Below are 20997 nucleotides of genomic sequence, written 5' to 3' on the forward strand. Positions count from 1 at the left end.
AGATTTAGAGGAAAACAAATAGAATTGTAAAGATTATAGATCTCTTCAAGAAAAGTGGAGATACAAGAGGAACACTTCATACAAACATTGGCACAATAAAGGACATAAATTTAAAGACATAACAGACGCAGATGAGATTAAGAAGAGGTGGCACAAATGCACAGAACTATACAGAAATGGTCATAATGACCAGGATAGGGATGATGCTGGGGTCACTCACATAAAGACAGATATGCTGGAGTATGAAGTCAAGTGGGCTTTAGGAAGCATCACTACAAGAAAAGCTAGGGAGGGTGATGAAATTCCAGCTGAGCTGTTTAAAAATTCTAAAGAATGAGGCTGTAAAAGTGCTGCATTCAATATGTCCGCAAATTTGGAAAACTCATCAGTGGCCGCAGTGCTGGAAAAAGTCAGTTCTCATTCCAATGCAAAAGAAAGGCAACTCCAAAGAATTTTCAACCTATCAGCCATTGTGCTCATCTCACTTGCTAGCAAGGTGATGCTCAAAATTGTTCAAGCTAAGTTTCAACAGTACATGAAGTGAGAACTTCCAGATATATAATATGGTTTGCGGAACCAGAGATCAAATTGCCAACATCCATTGGATCATAGAGAAAGCAAGGGAATCCCAGAAAAACATTTCCATCTGTTTCACTGACTATGCTGAAACCTTTCACTGTGTGGACCACAACAAACTGTGGAAAATTCTTAAGGAAATGGGAGTACCAGATCACCTTACTTTTCTTCTAACAAGTCTCTTTGTAGGTCAAAAAGCAGCAGACATGGAACAAATGAAAGATTTAAAACTGGGAAAGGAGCATGACAAGGTATACATTGTCACTCTAGTTATGTAATTTATATGTAGGATACATCATTCAATATGCTGGTCTGGATAAATCCCAAGCTGGACTCAAGATTGCTGGGAGAAGTATCAACATCCACAGATATGAAGATAACACTACCCTAATAATAGAAAGCAAAGGACTAAAGAGCCTCTCAATGAGGAGAGGAGATGAAAAAACTAGCTTAAACTCAACATTCAAAAAACTATTCACAAAAAGATACTCAACATTCATGGCATCCAGTCCCACCACTTCATGGCATATAGGTGAGGGAAAAGTGGAAACGGTGGCAGATTTTATTTACTTGGGCTCCAAAATCACTATGGACCTTGATTACAGCCACAAAATTAAGACACTTGCTCTTTGAAAGGAAGAAAGGCTATGAAAAACCTGCACAGTGTATTAAAAAGCAGAGACTCACTTTGCTACAGAGGTCTGTAGTGTCAAAGCTATGGTTTTTCAAGTAATCAGGTAAGATGTGCAATTTGGACCATAAGAAATGGTGAATGCCAAAGAATTGAGCTTTAAACTGCGGTTCTTGAGAAGATTCTTGAGAGTTCCTTATACAACAAGGAGATCGAAACAGTCAATCTGAAAAGAAGTCAAACTCTGACCCCTGCTGTCTCAGCTGAGGCATCTACTGAGGGCCTCCAGGTGGAAAGAATGGATGCTCCCACTGTAAAAGTACCTAACCATGGCAGCTCCAAGCAAACAGTTTGTAGCCCCACCCATGGAGAAGCTCAGAAAGGCTGAATGCTCTGTGTACCCTGGGTCTCCAGATACATGCGTTGCATTCTCCCCAGCAGCACTGAAGTCCAAGTAAGGGGCATCGTGTGCCCTGGAGGAGAAGGATGGCTCATGGATCCACTGGGGCCATCACTTACCAAGTAAGATTGGAAAGGAAAGAGCAGGCATACGTGCAGAGACCTGGTGACTGGGTGTGGGACAAAAGGGAAGCAGCTCTCCATGAAGCACCTCACCCAAACTCCCCTAGAGGCGAAGCCAAGTGATAAGCTCATGTCAGGTGGGATGAAGAGAGTCTATTTCATTACCCCTTATATTTCCTCTGAATGAGGAAGTGGTAGAGTTGGTGAGTCATCTCAAACTCGTCCATGGCCTAGGCTATCTCCCAGTCACTTTCTTTGGGGCTGCCTCTCCCTAGCTTCAGTCATGTATTTCTGGAGGAAATTGACAATCATGTGTGCTGCTGCATCAGGACCACAAGACCATGGGATCATAAGATCCCATGGACCTGCCAGGACGGCTGATCTAGGTCTATACATGTGATCTGAGGTGGGTCATTCAGAGAAAACCCTTGAACTCTGATGTCTTCAGTATTTCTTTCCTTATTAGAGATGCCATCAGGATATAAAACCTTAGGGCAGGTATCTTGGACTTCCTCATTAGGTGTAGAAGCCTTAAGGAAGAAAGTTGTGAGGCTAAGACCATCAAAGAAGAGGGAATGAAAGAGTGAGTGTGTGAAATAGAGAACTGATGACTTCTGATTTCTTGGGTCCAGTCACAGAGATCTTTGTATTTGCTCTGAGTCTTGTGTCCTGGATTCCCAGAGTCATTTCAATGAGTCTCCCATTTCCTGGAAGCCATGTGGAGGTGGGCTCCTCTGAACTGTGATTCAGACTTTGTTCTAGATCCTTCCAGATCATTGTACACCTCCCAGACACAAACAGTGGCACCCATTTGTTTCAGCACCGTTACGAGTGAAACCCTTTATTCTTTACCACAATAGGATCTGCAGACCACCAAATACAGTTCACCAACATCCTGGGCAGGAGAACCCTAAGTGTGATTTAGTGTTTGCTTGGAGTGGCCTTACTGATTCTTGAACCATTCCAAGCATTTACACTGCCTGTGCCAGGCCAATCCTGTCATTTCCTCAATCAAAGACAGAAATACTGCCTCAGGAAGATGTCACCCAGGATCCAGGTCTCTCTAGATGCCCTCACTTTGTTCTCTTTAAAGGTGGTATAGAAGTGGCCTCTAGAAACCTGGAGGAATCAGAGACACACACCAGTCAGCCTGAGCCTTTACATGTGACTCCCACAGATATCCAGACCCAGCACAATTGTTGATTTTACTTCCCTCTTTTGATAAGTATCAAGGGATTTTCTCATTAGCAGGGGATATGAGAGTTCATCCACAACCAAAAAGGGCAAAGATTGAGGTTGCCATAAGGAAGGGTGTTGGGGAGGGGAGGACTGGGAATTGGGGATACAGAGGAATGATAAAGAACAAAGTCCTACTGTAGAGCATAAGGAAATATATTAACTATCTAGCCATAAACCACATGAAAAAGAATAAGAAAAAGAATATATATATTTCTGTATGCTTATAACTGAGTCACATTGCTATGCGGCCAAACTTAAATCAACACTGAAGATTAGCCACAGTTCAATAAAATTTTTAGAAAAGAAAGAGTGTCCATAGTTGTCCTCTCTCCCTGTTTCTTTCCTTCTGACTCCTGCTTCTTGTTTTCTCTGCAGAGAATGCTGATTTTCCTCCTGCATCCCCACAATCCATACTTTTTTAAAAACGTTATTTTGTATTGGAGTATAGCTGACTAACAATATTCTGAGTTTCCCATGGACAGTATATGGACTCAACCATATGTATCCATGTATCCTGGTCCCAAAATACCCCGCCCATTCAGGCTGTCACATAATTAAGCATAGTTCCCTGTGCTACACAGTAACTCGTTGTTGGTTATCCATCTTAAATAGAGCAGTGCCCACAACACGTTCTTGAAGACTTAACTTAGGAATTCTGGGAAGCCTCCTTCAGTCCGTACTCACCCTCTTTGGCCACCCCAGGCTTGGTGGGGTAACAACCTCTGGTTCCCCATCCCCACCGGTGAGTCCGTAGCCCTCATCACCCAGGTAAGTCCCCAGTTCCCCAAGGCAGAGCACCTTGGGATGCCATTTGCATGGAATCCAGTTCAGTTTTGCCTAGAGCAATGCAATCCTCCCTATGGCTTCATGAGTTTAGGCTTTAGAATTCCTGAAATTCCCTCCCTTCCTCAAAGTGTTCCTGGAGCCCATCAGCCAGCTCTGAACTCCCTCAGGGAGCTGACATGAATCCTCCACCCTGTGCCGGGGCTGAGAAGTCACTGTGCACCGTTTATTCACATTAGCATCCAGCCTTCCCACAGAGGGGTCAGGTAGCCTGACTCACAAAGAGGACTCCTGGCCAGAGCTAGGGGAAGATACATCCGAGAACTAGGGTGACCACGTAATTTATCATCCAGGCTAGGAAAATTGTGAGAAGGAAAGGGAGACTGTTAATCCTTATGGTGGGACAACACACTGGGAATGTCCCCAGCCATTCTCCTTGTCACATGACTTATTTCAAGGACTGCTAGAGCTGTCTTTCCATGTTCATCCATCTGAAGGTTTAGATTGAAGTGAAGCTCTTTGAACACTAAGGACCTGAGTGTTCACCTTTCCTTGTGACTCCCACCATGCCAGCATGGCGTGGTGTCTCCACATTTATTTGAGGATGATCAGACTCCCAGATGGCCCTTTACTCTCAGGTGGTTCCTCTTGTGGGAGGCTCTGGCCAGCCACAAGGCTCAGCAGCATCTGCAATAGTGCGAGATGGCCTGCAGAGGGCGCCTTCCTCCCAGCAGCAACCCAAGGGTTCCTGCAAGTTCCTGTTTGAGAACCACCGCTCAGGGTTCTCCCCTCACCTTGAGGATGTAGGCTTGAGCTGGGACTGGGTAGTTGATGCCATTGATGGTGAAGATAATAGAGGACAGGGTATTGACCACAAAACATGAAACGTAGTTCTCTTAGAGAGACAGGGAGAGAGGTTGGCCCTGGAGATGCTTCTTGTGTGTGGAGACTGGGAGTGACTCAGAGGCATGACCCTTCACCTCAGAACCCCGTGGCATGGCACCGATGAGCTTCTGGATGTTATTGATCAATCTTCTTTGGCCAAGGATCAGTGATGTCGCAGTATCCACAAGGGCCTCGCAGCTGCCAGAACAAGAAATAGCTTTTCTTTTCTTGGAGATGCTGAGAGACAGTGTGACAAAGCAAGCATCAATGTCACTCTGAGTCTCCCCAGAGCTGCCCCCTTCCCAACTGTCTTCTAAACAGCCCTTTGTCTCTTGTCCTCTTTTCCCTTGCTCCTGACACGGCACCTTCCTCGACATTCTTGAATGCAGTACTTGAATATACCAGGCTCTTTCGCACTTTGCCACAAGCTGGTCTTCCTTCCTAAAGGAGCCCCCTTCCCTTTGACTGGCAAATTTCTTCTCATCTTCCAGATTCTGGCTTAATTGTCATGGTTTCAGGGAAGTCTTTCACCTGGTGTTTATCAGTCTCCTTTATTGACAGTCTCTGTAGACACTTCCTCATGTCTAGCATGTACCAAAATCACAATTCACTATGTGCATATCTCAATTCCTGTGCATCTGCCTTCTTAGACATGAGGGCAAGTTTTATTCTCATTGCCTCTCTAAAGTGCCTGGCACACAGTGGATACCCAAAGCTTGTCTGTTTAGTGAGTGAAAGAATACTGAGAAAACAATAAGAAACATCCAGAGAGCTGTATCTTGTGGGGAACAAATAACAGGTCAATCGAAGAGTGAAGCTGGAGATTCGCAAGGGCAGCAGATTCTCATAGTGGTGGGAGAGAGGGCCTCCTCTAGGAGAGGGAGTCTCCCAGCACTACTCCTACAACCAGTTCAGGCCCTGAGACCATGGCCAGGAAATACATGACTAGCCCACAGAAACTCAAAGGACAGGTCAGCTTTTCTCTGAAGGTATCACAGAGAAACCTATCAATTATGCCTCTTGTCTACAGGTCACTACTGGATCCCACCTTCCTGATTCTCTGTTATAGCCCTTGCCCCACTGTGTGCCCATTGAACGTGGGGGTGTCTTTTTTATTAGTTATTTCACATCTTAAGTCTTCAGCAAATCTCTACACTTCTCGGTCGTTGCTCCTTTAGGACACCAGTTCTCCCCATTTGCTCAGGACTTTCCCTGTTTTTAAACTGACGTTTATCTGTACTAAGAACTTCCTTGGTCCAGGTAGCCCCGGACAGTTGGTCATTTATAACTCTGTCGAGGCTGGAGTAATTCTCCCTACTCTTCTGTTCACCACAGTGTAGAGTCCTCTAACCATGCTCCACACCTCACAGGGCAGTGGGTGCAATCCTTTCCCAGTTGCACAGACCTCTCTGGACCCTTTGAGGACCCTGGTCAGAGCCCTGGTCAGAAGGCCTGGGGATTATGAACCCATTGGTTGTTTGCATATCTATCTCCTTGTATGTTTGTTTATATATGTGTTTGTATGTGTGTTTGTATGTGTCTCTGTGAGTGCTTGTGTGTCTCTGACTAGCTATGCATATTTATATATGTCTCTGTGTATGTTTTTGTGTGTCTGCTTGTGTGTTTCCATGTGTTTGTGTGTCTGTCTGTGTCATTGTGGGTGGTGTATATGTCTGTGTGACTGTGTGTCTTAAGAGTGTATTTGAGTGTGTCTGCCTGTGTCCATGTACAGTAGTGGGAGCATCACTTGGGCTGACCCTCAGAGGGAGAGGTTACTGGTCCATGTGTACACTCCAGTTGCCCATGTGGATCAATGGTACCCAGCTGAGTGCTCCCTGGCAGTAGGATTTACCCACTCCACCAAACATCACCACACTGCCTTTTGCCCTGCATGTGTAGAGAGAAGAGAGGAGGGGATCCTTTGAAGACAGTAACAACAGCACTGTCTGAGAGCTGTGCTGGTCCACCCATCAAGGCCCTAATAAGGTCCCCATGTACAGATGCAGAAATCGAGTCTAGGAGCAATTGAGATCCAGACCGAGGTCGGTTCCTGGCTAATGAGTGGCACAGATGAGGTTAGAAACTGAGTCACCTGGCTGGGCTCCACCCACTATAGCTACTGAAGATGCCCTACCTCCTGCAACCTGAGTACTCAGACGCACTCAGAGGATACAGTGCTGTAGCATAATGGGTTTCTCCTGTCCAGCTTGTCATTTTTCAGGAAACTCAAAGTCTAGGAGTTCTAAGGGTGTGCGTTCAGGTCACTGAGAGTTAGCACCACTGGCCTGTGACCTCTACTGTTCAAAGGGCCCCACACTCAGAAGGGACCCCACCTCTGCTCTCCCTGTCTTGAAATGCCTAATATTTCTTGAACAAGGGGTCCCACATGTTTTTTTTTGTGTCCCACACTTTCATTTTTCCCTGGCTCCTGCAAATTGGGTAGCTGTTCCTGGGCTCCCAGTGGAATGCTAATGAGGCTGGAAAGATATCCACCATCCTTCTCCTTCCTTCCTTATCAAATTGATAAGCAAATCGTATTGCTTTTCCTCCAACTTGTTTCCTGTTGCCTTCCATTAGTCTTCCTCCTCACTCACCCCCACTAGACCAAGTTACTGGTTTTGAGCCCAGGAGCAGGGTTGTGTTCCAATAAAAAATTATTTATAAAAGCCAGTGGTGAAGTCAGGTACAGCCCAGGGCTATATTTATCCTGGGTTATATTATCTCTCAGGAATCTTCATCAAGTGTTCTATAATTTCGTGCAACTGAAAGCATCTTAAGGCTATTTTGGAGAAAGGGATTGTTCATCTAAGACTTACTTGCTCAAGTAGAAGGCAAAAGCAGGCTCAGCAATGGCACCTTGATTCTTCAGCTTGTCAAAGATGGGTATGGCTCCAGAGAAGGATTTGTTGGGGTAGTTCAAGCCCAAGATGCCATCATAAGCTCTGCCCTCAAACCCGTGATGAGGGGTTAATGTGGCCACAATAGGGAAAGTGGAGATGTGCCTGCAAACGGGACTCTCTGCCTGGGCTGAACGTGCTTGCAAATGAGGAGTTCTGCCAAGCAGTCTGGACACAGACTTGAGTTTAATGGTCCCTTGTAAATGAGGGAACATTTCCTTCTTGTGATAAGGAGAAAGAAAGGGCTCTGGACAGACTCTGTAGTAGCAGGAATTTCACTCCCTTTTGCTGTACAATAACATTTCTGCACATGTGCTATACTGAGAAGGCTTAATCATACAGTCTGGAATTCTGCCCAGGGACGCTATATAAAAGTAAACTGCAAGCTTGCTTGCTTGCGCAGTTCTTTTTCCTCTGGCCGGAGTTGTGTCTGACTCTTGTGTGTCTTGTCTTTGTGTCATTTCACTCGCAATCGCCAACATCTGGCACCCAACGTGGAGCTCAAGTGAAACCAAAAGGGTGAGTAACCCCGGGGGGATTTTGAATCCATAGCAGGGGAACTTTCAGGAAAATCATGGGGAATTCCTCATCATCATTACGGACACAATACATGGAGTTGGTCAAAGGACTTCTCCACTCCATAGGCGTTAAGGTCTCGACTTGTTGATTGAGTGAGCTCTTTCGCTTGGTGGAGCAACATTGCCATTGGTTTCAATATCAACTAAATTACAGTTAAATTTGAAGGAATGGAAAATAATTCAAAAAAATTTAAAAAGCAACATCAGAAGGATAATGTGATCCCTTTGAAGTTATGGACTTTATGTAATGCTATAACACAGGCTTTGACTTTGCTATCTACTGATAATGAAACTAAATCTAATGCTTCAATAAAGGGAGAGGCAATTTATGAAGATGTGCTAAACGTTGGTAGGGTTTCTGCATTGCCTGAAGGTAAAGATACAAGTAAGCCTCCTTTTGGAAATGATGAAACATCTGTTAGTTCAGAATCAGATTTGGAGGCTTCTTCAGTTTTGTCAGAGGAGGGCAAAGAGATTTAAAAAATGACCCATCTATTCCAGGAATGGTAAAAATCCCATAGGGAGGAGAAAATATCTGTGCCTTCTGCTCCTCCTTATGCTTCTCTTTTCCCCACTGCGGTTGATCAGCCCAATGTGGGCAGGGAACATTGTCTGTTCTCCTTTCCTTTGTCTATGCTTCATGATGATGACTTGCCTGCTCCCCCTGGTGGTTTTATCGATCCTCCACAATTATTTCCCATCCAGAGACAGCAAGATGACAAAGTGATAAATATTCAATACACTCCTTTGAAATATAAATTTTTTAAAGATCTTAAAGCTGCAGTAGTGCAATACGGTCCTCAATCTCTCTTTGTTTTGGCTATGCTGAAGTCATTGGAAAAAGGCAAATTAATCATTCTGTTAGATTGGAAATCTATTGCCCACACTGCCTTGGAGGGTTCTCAATGGTTGCAACTTCGTAGCTGGTGGAAAAAAGAAGCTAAAAAATAGTCTCAGATTAATAAAAGACAAAATCCCCCTGGTCCTCTCGAAGACAAATTAATGGGAGAGGGCCATTATCAGGCTTTAAAAAAAACAGGCTCAATACTCTTGATCAGGACTTACAACAAGTCTGCCAGGTCTTTTTACGAGCATGGCGCCGTGTGGTCCCTACTGGCCACGCCCAGCCCTCCTTTGTTAAAACAATGCAAGGCCTCAATGAGCCATATACTGATTTTCTAACAAGATTGAGGGTAGCTGTAAAATGAGCTGTAGGGAAGGATAAAATTTCAGAGATATTATTACAAACTTAAGCATTTGAAAATGCAAATACTAAATGCAAACATATACTGGACCATTAAAAGGACAGGGTATACCTATAGCTAAATATATCAGAGCCTGTTCAGGAGTAAGAAAAACAGAACATCAGACTAATGTCTTTGCTACAGCCTTGGCCAAAGATATAAAACCACAAAAGGGAGGTAACTGCTTCCATTGTGAAAAACCTGGTCATATAAAAAGAAAATGTCAAAAATTAAAAGCTGATCAAAGTGCAATTCCTAAAGAAAGATCTTTTGCTGGGAGAAATAAGACTCCTCCTAGATCTTGCCAGCGATGATGAAAATAAAAACAACTAAAGCACAAAGCAAAAAAGATCCAGACCATGCTACAATTTATTAAAGCAAATAAAAAAAAGGGGGAGATGAAGGGTTAATGCGGCCACAATAGGGAAAGTGGAGATGTGCCTGCAAACGGGACTCTCTGCCTGGGCTAAACGTGCTTGCAAACGAGGCGTTCTGCCAAGGAGTCTGGACACAGCCTTGAGTTTAGTGGTCCCTTGCAAACGAGCAAACATTCCCTTCTTGTGATAAGGAAAAAGAAAGGGCTCTGGACAGACTCTGCAGTAGCAAGAATTTCACTCCCTTTTGCTGTAGGATAACATCTATGCACATGCGCTATACTGAAAAGGCTTAATCATACAGTCTGAAATTGTGCCCAGGGGGCTATATAAATGTAAACCACAAGCTTGCTTGCTTGCAGTTATTTTTCCTCCGGGCAGAGTTGTGTCTGTCTCTTGTGTGTCTTGTCTTTGTGTCATTTCACTCACAATCTCCAACACGTATTCCACCACGCTTAGACCGAACGGCTGGTCAGCACTTATAAAGTCCCCAATCTGTGGGAGAGTAGTGTTCCCATTTACAGATATGTGAAGTGAGGTTAGGACTGGGCTGGGGTGCATTGCCATTCGATCCTCAGAGAAGAATTGAGGTTGGGCTGTGTCTTTGGTGGACCTCAGACAGTTAGACCAAGCTGGGAGGGGAATTTGATTTCCATTTGTGAGAGGCTGTGAATTTTAAAACATCTGCCCATCTGAAAAACACCACCTGAGTGAGTCAAATTGGCCTGTGTCTTCTGTACAGGTGGGGGAACCGAGTCAGGTCAGGACCCATTGCTGCCCCCTTGTGGAAAATGAGTCGAGAGCAAGGTAGCCTTCTCTGGCATCACTATGACCTAATGACAGGAATGGACTGAATTCTCTGTAAGGTACTATGGATTCTGCATCTGTCCAGGAAGACAGAAGCCAAAAACACAGTCTTGCTTGCAGGGATTTATGAAACTACTGCCTGGGAAATTCACTTTTGGGGATATGTGTGTATTTGTGTGAGTGTGTATGAGAGAGAGAGAGAGAGAGGGGAACTACTCAAGTACTTTGGGGAAACAGGCCATACATTTTATTAGACTCTCAAAAGCACCCTAGAGTGAGAACTCATATATCAGGCCCCTTGACATCTCTGGCCTCCAGTGTCCCACTATGGATACCTGAAGCCCTTGACTGCCCTCAGGGTCCCCAGATCACTTTTATCCTGTCCCTAAACACCCTACAGCAACTGCCGTCCTGAAAACCCAACCCAGCTCCAACGTTTACCACATGTGTGACCTCAGCAAGGCCCTTTCTGTCTGCACCTCAGTTTTCTCATATGTCTCATGAGCTAATCAGACCACCTGTTGTGTGGGGTTGTTGCAGGATTAAACCAATTATTACCTGAAAGTGCCTGGAACAGTCTGTGAATATAAAAGTGGATGCTTTCCCCCCCTCTTCTCGCTCCCAGCAAAATGAGCCTTGAACTGCTCATGGGCAGAGGAGCTGCAAGTCCACACCTCAAACCACTCCTTGGGTTAGCTAATTCATTTGCTCCTGTGTCACCACGGGCACTGCCTTCCCAGGAACAGGATCCTGTGGGTAAGATGGCCAATATCTATGGGAATTAGCTTGGAAGGGTCCTGACAGATGGCCCTGCATCTGTTTTGCAAGCAGGGGTCACTCCATAGCCAGTCCTGACTCAGCTTCTCTTTAAAAGTTACCCAAATGGTGTCATAAGCAAGAAATCCCTCAATGCTCCCAGATCCATAGGCGATGCTGAAGGTCTTTTGGGTAGGCCGGAAGGTGGAAGACTTATAATGTCTGAACCTAACTTGTGTAGCTACAGACAAAAGAGATGAGTGTCATCAGGTGCCAAGGGTGGAAACAGGGTGGCATGGCAAGTGAAGGATGGTCCCCAAGTGGGTATGGGGTCTGTACTCACAACAGGCTGGACTGGGGCAAAAGAGGGAGGTCATCCACAAGTCAGATGAGCCTGTGTCAAAGATAACCTGGAACTCCTGAGGGAGTGTTCCAATGGTGACTTTACCCATATAGAGCTTAACACAGAGAAGGAGGGAGTGGGTTAGTGCAGAACTGGCTACCCTCTGTTCCCACACTGCTGCCTCCCATTGGGTGTCACATATCTCTTGAGATCACTTTCTAACCACCATACAGCTCACAGTCTTTGATCACAGAGGTGCTTGCATTTGATATTTTTTTCCTGTGCTACATTGTATGCAGGATATTGATTCTATGACCGGGCGTTGGAGTGGCACAACCTGCATTTGAAGTGCAGAGGCATAACCATTGGAACTCCAGCCCCTTTGGACACCCGGGGAAGTCCTGGTGCATTCATTTGAGAAACACTGTAGTCTCCTCAAACCTAGCTTTAGCACCCCCTTTTCCAGGAGGTCCTTCTTGAACAACCCCAGTCACTCCCTCTAAACTCAGATCACATCCAATGAACACCACACAAGTGACCCTTTCATTTGACATGTATTTACTCTTTGCCTATCTCTCAGGCTGGCATGGGCATTCTTGAAGACAAAATAAGCCTGTTTTCTAATCTAAAATCAGTAAGTGCTGTGTTAGATTCTGATGGCCTTATACGGAATATGGGTTCAGTAACTTTTTACAGCTGTGGTTCTTGCTTCTGTGGAAACTGAATTGATCTGCCTGGTTACTCACAATTGCTTTGTACCTTCTGATCAGATATGGGTCACTCTTCATCCGTAACTAGATGACTCCCTTAGTTCAGAAGGAACTGCTGCTGCTGCTGCTAAATTGATTCAGTCATGTCCCATTCTGTGCAACCCCATAGACAGCAACCCATCAGGCTCCACCATCCCTGAGATTCTCCAGGCAAGAATACTGGAGTGGGTGCAATTTCCTTCCCCAATTCAAGAAAGTGAAAAGTGAAAGTGAAGTAGCTCAGTCGTGTCCGACTCTTAGTGATACCATGGCCTGCAGCCTACCAGGCCTCTCCATCCTTGGGTTTTTCCAGGCAAGAGGACTGAAGTGGGTCGCCATTGCCTTCTGCTCAGAAGGAACAATCTCCCTCAAACTAATGACACATCTTTGACACAGAAGTGGATGTTTACAGGCCACCTGATAATTTCTGGGCCCAGTCACCAAGACAAGAGTTGAGGATGATAGTGCCTTCTCCTCTGCGTGGGGCCCCTTTGGCCCAGTGTTTCTGCCTCCAACATCTCACGTGGCATCTCCAGATGAGCCCCAGTGCTAGGCTAGAGCACCAGGGGGCGCTGTGGAGCACCATCCTCCCAAAACACTCACATCCATGATGTTCTTCAGGGGGTGAATAGTTATAGTTGAGCCACGAGAAGAAAACTGAGACAGTCTGTAAACATGTCCCTTCAGGAAATTGTTCAGCATTTTTTTTCACTGAAGGTATTTCTCATGGTCTTCACTTTCCTTAGAAGTATTCTTTCACCAAACATTTGATACAGAAAACAAAGAAGATGCTACATTTAGCTGTCAGTGTTAAGGTATAACTGTCATTGTAATGGCACTGTGTATTTTCTAATCATTTTTATGAGTCACCTTATTATAAGAATTTTATGAATATTCCATGGCAAAGACGTAGGTTTGAATAAAGCTTCTCTTCTGTAATGTTGGGTAAGACATACGATCATGTGGGGTTTCAGTCTCCCCTTTGGAAAAATGATGGAATGTAACGATTCAAATCCTCCAAATAGAATATCTTGGGGATAAGTGAAGTGATGGATATAATGTATCAGATAAATAAGAAGTCTCAAAAATGACAGTCATTAGCTTTGCTGTTGCCATCCCACTGTATCCTTCTCATAGAAGCTCAGGGAAGGAGGTAGAAGGGGGATTCCTATCCTCTTTTACAAGGGAGGAATTTGAAATGCAAGGGGTTTGTGAATTGGCTGTGGTCACACTGCTCATCAGATATAAAACAGTGAATAAGTAGCTCTCCCAATCTTTCTCCAAGTTGAAAGAGAAGAGAGAGTTGAAAGAAGAATCCAGGAGATATGGAACAAGTTCAGGAAACATAGAAAATTAAAAGAAAAGTTAAAAGAATACACCACAGAGAGAAATCCACTCACAGAAACTTCCAAAGGGATAGAGAGATAAATGATAGTGATACAGAGATGCAGACATGGACATATACACACTGAAGTAGAGAGGGAACAAAGAGGACATGCTAAATAAAAGGTAGAAAAGTGCTATTCCATAGGACCACATCTACATCTGCATTGACTGTGCTCTGAACAATGGCAAAGATTTCCAATTTCAATAAGTCATGACATGACTGGACCCCAGAGTTGTGCAACTATACAAGTCTACACCAAGAACCTTGGGTCCCACAGTTCCTATAGCAAGGTACTTATCAATATTTAAGGGCTGAACTCTAAGGTTGCCAGGGAAATATTCCATTCCATCCTAGACCTGATGAGTAGAAGAAAAATCAGATTTAAAAAAATCACAGAAAGAAAGATGATGTGGCTTACAGTCTCCATAGTTAAATGACTATGCACTCTGAGAAGGCCACCAGCCCGAGAAGCACAAGCCACTTCATGTTTCTTTCCTGGCTCCAAGGAGTCAGGGAAGTTCATGTTCTTAGCATGTAGTGGTGACCAGGAGGCCCTAGTTATATATGCTCTGGCATGCCCTAGTTTAGCCCTTTGGGCCAATAATAGGTCTGAAAAAAACACAAAGGTCTCGATAAAATCTCTACCTTCATCAGTGTCCTTGGCGAGTGGACTTTGAAGCTTCTCAGAATACAGAGCATTGAACTGTAAACTCTTCCTTGAAGTTTGACTGGAAAATCAAGCTGATCTGCATGGACACCTAAGAAGATGGAGAACCTTGCCTACTTGGAGGGGAAAAAAAAAAAAACTACTGCTAAGTACATCATAAAAATAGATACTAAGGGCCATGCTTGACATTCGTTATTTCATGTCATCTCCCTAACCACTTCATGGGATATGCATTGCTGTCTTCACTGGATAGGAGATAATAGGAGGATAAGTTGTCAAATGGCGAAGTGAAGACTTCAGGGACAGCCCAGGGACATACAACTGGCTTTAGGTAGTGGGTCTAATGGCAGACATCAGGGGCACCTATGATGCCAGTCTGCATCAAAGATTTAGGGCAGAGCAGTACTTCAATTGCATGGTTTCAATATTGGAAGAAATGTCCTATGTATCCACAAGATATTTTATAACATCCAACAAACGTACAAGGAAGAACTGTGTGCTAGGTTCTGGGTTAAAGGCTTCAAAGTCAAAGTTGATGAAGACAAAAGTAGTCTTTATCTTAAGAGAGTTAGCAGTTTAGTTCTCACTAAGTCATGGCCCCAGGAGGCAGGAGTTATGACACTAGGACGAGGTGGCCATGTTGAACCCTGGGCTACACTGGCCTTACCACTGGAGCAGCCTTTCCTCCACTTCACCCGTGCTGGAAAGCAGGCCAGTTGGCCATGGTTTCAAGAGAATCAGAATTTTGGATATTTATGTACAATCTACTGATTTTAATGTTAGCAACTGTTTTTTGTTTTTGTTTTTTTTTTTCCCCAAAAAACCGTGGGAATGAAATCTCCACAGTGATGTGCTGAAATCAGCCTTCAGTCTCTGCAGGATTTTATTTCTTGCCTAGAGTTGGGAGGGCAGTGGGGACAGAGAGGAATTTAAGTCATGTCAGTTGATTTAAAAAGAGAATGAATGCATACTGAACATGTGTGTTTCCTTTCTGTTTATAAAGAAAGGTCATCAGGGACATACAAACCAACAAAATTTAACTGCTGAAGATAAATGGATATATTTCTGATATAATTTCCCCATAGGGTCTATGTCATGAAAAATTTTGTCTGCCAAACCAAACATGCAAAAAATAAGTTTGAAATGCCTTCCCAATCAAAGAAGACAAAACTACTGAGGCAGCCAAAGTAAATACAATCGTGTTTAATGACTCATCCAAGACTCCCAGGGCTTATTCCTGCTTGAGATCTATCCATACCTGTCCCTTGAATACAACAGGGGCCTCTCCTGTTGCCAGGTATGTTTAGATGGGGCACTGTGACTTAATCCTCATTTTTGCATGTTGTTTAAATTCAGTTATGGTAGTTAAATTGCAACAGGGGGAACATGACATCACTGACAAGTGACACACATATATGCCCTTTAAACTATGGTGTTGGAGAAGACCCTTGAGAGTCCCTTTGACTACAATGAGATCAAACCAGTCCATCCTAAATCAGTCCTGAATATTCACTGGAAGGATTGATGCTGAAGCTGAAGCTCCAATTATTTACCCACCTGATGGGAAGAACTGACTCATTGGAAAAAACCCTGATGTTAGGAAAGAGGGAAGGCAGGAAGAGAAGGGGAAGGCAGGATGAGATGTTTGGATGGCATCACCAAGTCAATGGACATGAGCTTGAGTAAGCTCCGGGAGTTGGCGATGGATAGGGAAGCCAGGCATGCTGCAGTCCATGGCGTTGCAAAGACACGGACACAACTGAAAGGACCAACTGAACTGAACAAATTGAGAACAAAGAGACTGATAAATCTGATTGCATCAAGTTGGTGACTAGCTGCCCATAACAACACATTACTTAAGTGGCTTTAAAATTCAGAATTATGACTACATTCAGAGTGTAATATCTTCTAACAAAAACACTGCCCATCCAAAACAAAACAAAGAAAAACAGGAAAGAAATCTGAAACCATATTCAACAACTTATTGTTCCTCATAACTTCTGTTATTGTGACAGAATCATAAGCATGTTAACAGGTAAAAGCAAGACAATAATTAAAACTAATGTTCTGAAGTAAGGCTTTCAGTGGCTAGAAAAAGACGTTCACACATAACATGAAGTTTTATTCAAACCCTGCTGTCTTAAATCTTGAACTGAAAGCATAAGTTTGTACCAACTAATTATGTTCATGTTTATTTTACTTTTAAAGGAAAATTCGTAATTCCTCGTTTAACAACTGTAAAGCCTAGAAGGAGTGACAACTTGATAACAGTGACTATTCTGAGGTCTAACATGTAGCTTCTAAATGCATTTCCCATGAGACAATGCTTAAATTCTTAAAGAGATGGCTGATTTCAGGACTGGATAAAGAAATGCACAAAATAATCTCAGGAATCGTGAAGGACCAGAAAGCTAAGGCACTTAGAAGCCCAATGGGGACTGGACAGAATGTTTAGGAATCCAAATGAAAAGGCTGAACATCTACCGGTTTGTTGGGCAGAATGATGTTTCTGCTTCTCAACACATTGTTTACTATGTTTCTCATAGCTTTCTTGCCAAGAAGCAAACGTCCTCTGATTTCATGGCTGCAGACACCATCCACAGTGGTTTTAGAGGCTAAGATGAAGACATCTGTCACTGCTTCCACCTTTTCTCCTTCTATTTGCCATGAAGTATGGGGCTGGATCGCATGATCTTAGTTTTTTAATATTTAATTTTAAGCTGGCTGAATGTGTCCAAATGTTAATAGGCAACATCTAATTTGCACTGTGGTAGATTATTAGGGCACCAACTAACCATTCTGAGCACTGAGAAAGGAAAATAATCATCAATATTTAAGCTATTTTTTAAAAGATTACCTGTTTGTTAGCTCACATCATCCATATGTTTTATTTTTTAATATAAATTTATTTATTTTAATTGGAGGTTAATTACTTTACAATATGGTATTGGTTTTGCCATACATCAACATGAATCTGCCACAGGTATGCACATGTTCCCCATTATGAACCCCCCTCCCTCCTCCCTCCCTGAACCATCCCTCTGCCTCGTCCCAGTGCACCAGCCTCAAGCATCCAAAATCATGCGTAGAACCTGGATTGGCGATTCATTTCATACATGATATGTAACATGTTTCAATGCCATTCTCCCAAATCATCCCACCCTCTTCCTCTCCCACAGAGTCCAAAAGACTGGTCTATGCATCTGTGTCTCTTGCTGTTTCACATACAGGATTAGCGTTACCATCTTTCTAAATTCCTTATATATACGTTAGTATACTGTATTGGTGTTTTTCTTTCTGGCTTACTTCAATCTGCATAATCACCTTCAGTTTCATCCACCTCATTAGAACTGATTCAAATGTATTCTTTTTAATGGCTGAGTAATACTCCACTGTGTGTATGTACCACAACTTTCTTATCCGTTTGTCTGCTGATGGACATCTAGGTTGCTTCCATGTCCTGGCTATTATAAACAGTGCTGTGATGAACATTGAAATACACGTGGCTCTTTCCATTCTGGTTTCCTCAGTGTGTATGCCCAGCAGTGGGATTGCTGGGTCATAAGGCAGTTCTAGTTCAAGTTTTTTAAGGAATTTCCACACTGTTCTCCATAGTGGCTGTACTAGTTTGCATTCCCACCAACAGTGTAAGAGGGTTCCCTTTTCTCCACACAGTCTCCAGCATTTATTGCTTGTAGACTTTTGGATCACAGCCATTCTGTCTGGCGTGAAATGGTACCTCATTGTGGTTTTGATTTGCATTTCTCTGTTAATGATTGAAGTTAAGCATCTTTCCATGTGTTTGTTAGGCATCTGTATGTCTTCTTTGGAGAAATGTCTATTTAGTTCTTTGGCCCATTTTTTGATTGGGTCTTTTATTTTTCTGGAATTGAGCTGCAGGAGTTGCTTGTATATTTTTGAGATTAGTTGTTTGTCAGTTATTTCATTTGCTGTTATTTTCTCCCAATCTGAATACTGTATTTTCAACATGCTATAGTTTCCTTTGTTGTGCAGAAGTTTTTAAGTTTAATTAGGTCCCATTTGTTTATTTTTGCTTTTATTTCCAATATTCTGGGAGGTGGGTCATAGAGGATCTTGCTGCGATTTATGTCAGAGAGTGCTTTGCCTATGTTCTCCTCTAGGAGTTTTATAGTTTCTGGTCGTACGTTTAGATCTTTAATCCATTTTGAGTTTATTTTTATGTATGGTGTTAGAAAGTGTTCTAGTTTCATTCTTTTATAAGTGGTTGACCAGTTTCCCCAGCACCAGTTGTTAAAGAGATGGTCTTTAATCTATTGTGTATTCTTGCCTCCTTTGTCAAAGATAAGGTGTCCATGGGTGCGTGGATTTATCTCTGGGCTTTCTATTTTGTTCCATTGATCTATATTTCTGTCTTTGTGCCAGTACCATACTGTCTTGATGACTGTGCCTTTGTAATAGAGCCTGAAGTCAGGCAAGTTGATTCCTTCAGTTCCTTTCTTCTTTCTCAAGATTGCTTTAGCTATTCGAGGTTTTTGTATTTCCACACAAATTGTGAAATTATTTGTTCTAGTTCTGTGAAAAATACCATTGGTATCTTGATAGGGATTGCACTGAATCTATAAACTGTTTGGGGTAGTATACTCATTTTCACTATATTGATTCTTCCAATCCATGAGCATGGTATATTTCTCCATCTATTAGTGTCCTCTTTGATTTCTTTCACCACTGTTTTATAGTTTTCTATGTATATAGGTCTTTAGTTTCTTTAGGTAGTTATATTTCTAAATATTTTATTCTTTTCATGGCAATGGTGAATGGAATTGTTTCCTTAATTTCTCTTTCTATTTTCTCATTATTAGTGTTTAGGAATGCAAGGGATTATTTATGCTTTTTTTGTTTCTATTAATTATAAGTTATGTAACTACACACAGTTCCAGGAAAACAAGCTAGACTGTCCCTTCTGGGGGTGATGAGAGAGTGATGGAGAGCAGCTATAATACAGATGAAGCCTCACTCACTGGCCTGCAGCTCACCTCCTGCTGTGGATGTCTGTTTCCTAATAAACCAAGGACTGGTACTGGCCCTGACCCACCATGCTGGTTTTGTGGATTCCTGCTCTTAACCCAATAGTGGGACATTCTGTAAGACAAACCACCCTGCTTCTGCCCAGTTTCTGAGCTAATAATTGGCATTAAAATTGCGAGAGAAACAGCTGCTTAGTCTTAAAGGAGAACAACCAAGTGCAAAATATGACTACATTCTTTCAATAAACTCTGAAAACTGCTTTTTGAGGATTATGAAATTTTGTACATAGACTGGGTATTAGATGTTAATTTTATTGAGAACAAAAGAGCATTTTTTCACATCCTATTATTTTACCCCAAATACTCATTATGTATATTTTGTGAAATGTTCATCTGGTCCATAAAACACTTCAGGAAAAATGAATAAGGAGCAAAAGAGAGAATGAAATGAGGGTCTGTCTTGATTTAAAAACAGATCTGCATAGCTGCTATGGATTGAATTGTGTCCACCCTTGACTCCCAATTTGATGGTATTAAGAAGTAGGGCCTTTGGGATATACTCAGGTTGACATGGGGTTTTGATGGTGGTCCCTCATGATGGGATTATCCTCTCCCTCTTTTTCTCTCATATTCTCCCTCTTCCTCAATCCTTTCCACCACCACAAAGGAAAACATAGCCAGAAGAGAAACACCTGATTCAAGTCAAGAATCTCTTCACCGGGAACTCAATTGGCCACCACCTTCATGTTGCTTAATCTCCTGTCTGTGACAACCTGTGGGACTAAGAGTTTAGTCTTGTAGTTATTGAGGCCAAATGATGAAATATTGGGTTCATGACTCTCTTCTTTCTTATATTTGTTATGTTTGAAGTTGTTTTGTAGTGAGAAGTTTATAGAATGAATTTTCTGTTTTAGTGATACCCTGAGGAGCCCAAGATAGCAGATTCAGGCAGGTCCCCAATAAGTGAGTGTTTGGACGACCACATGCTCCTTCCTCCAACTCCTCTCTTGTCATCTGAAAACCATCCCACCCCCATACCTAACAACTTTACCTCCAACCCTACCTGCATCTCCACTCCCCTGTTAAGCTACTGAGTCATCTAGTTGGAGATTTAGATGATTCAGGACAGGGTCTAGAAGGAGAATCAATGCAGACATTTGTAGAAAGAATGATCTGGGCAGACCCTTCCATTCATTCCCTTCTTTATTGCTATCTGCTGGTGAGGGATAAGGCCTGGGTAGAGACGAAGCCACAAGTGAGGCTGCATGGATATTTGCCAGAGAAGGTTGTAGGAATTCACAACCCAATAAACAGGAGGTGGGCAGCTGCACAGGACCCAGGAAGGAAGGAAGAAGCACTGGGAAAAAAAATAGTGCCTACCTGAGGGCTAGACCGACCTGAGTCTTCCTGTTAAACTTGGAGGTTGTGTCCTTCCTGATTTAATTTCTGCTCCAGATGTGGAGGGGATAGAGCTTTACTCATTGCTAATGAGTCATAGGGAGAGAGACAGCCTCCCCCAGGAGCCCTTTGATTCCACTCTAACTGTGGGTATC

At 43.0% G+C, this 20997-nt stretch overlaps 1 protein-coding gene across 1 annotated transcript; it reads right to left on the bottom strand.

Moving 5' to 3' along the window:
- Positions 1 to 2740: 2740 nt before the first annotated feature.
- LOC101105788 (pregnancy-associated glycoprotein 1-like) lies at positions 2741 to 13086 on the bottom strand. Its single transcript, XM_042238259.1, has 8 exons — positions 12988 to 13086; positions 11636 to 11750; positions 11415 to 11533; positions 10155 to 10224; positions 7453 to 7576; positions 4732 to 4873; positions 4546 to 4644; positions 2741 to 2848 (listed from the first exon to the last, which is right to left on the bottom strand). The coding sequence occupies exons 1-8, from the start codon at positions 13084 to 13086 to the stop codon at positions 2741 to 2743; spliced, it is 876 nt and encodes a 291-aa protein (XP_042094193.1).
- Positions 13087 to 20997: the final 7911 nt, after the last annotated feature.

This window comes from Ovis aries, chromosome 21 (assembly GCF_016772045.2).
Source record: "Ovis aries strain OAR_USU_Benz2616 breed Rambouillet chromosome 21, ARS-UI_Ramb_v3.0, whole genome shotgun sequence".
NCBI classification, from domain to species: Eukaryota; Metazoa; Chordata; class Mammalia; order Artiodactyla; family Bovidae; genus Ovis; species Ovis aries.

Excerpts from the sequence above, each read along its gene's own strand:
- LOC101105788 (XM_042238259.1), bottom strand. The coding sequence starts at position 13,086 with ATGCTGAACAATTTCCTGAAGGGACATGTTTACAGACTGTCTCAGTTT. Across the intron at positions 11,534-11,635 it reads TTGCCCCAGTCCAGCCTGTT|CTACACAAGTTAGGTTCAGA; the intron begins GTGAGTACAGAC and ends TTTTGTCTGTAG. Across the intron at positions 4,645-4,731 it reads CCATGCCACGGGGTTCTGAG|AACTACGTTTCATGTTTTGT; the intron begins GTGAAGGGTCAT and ends TCTCTCTAAGAG.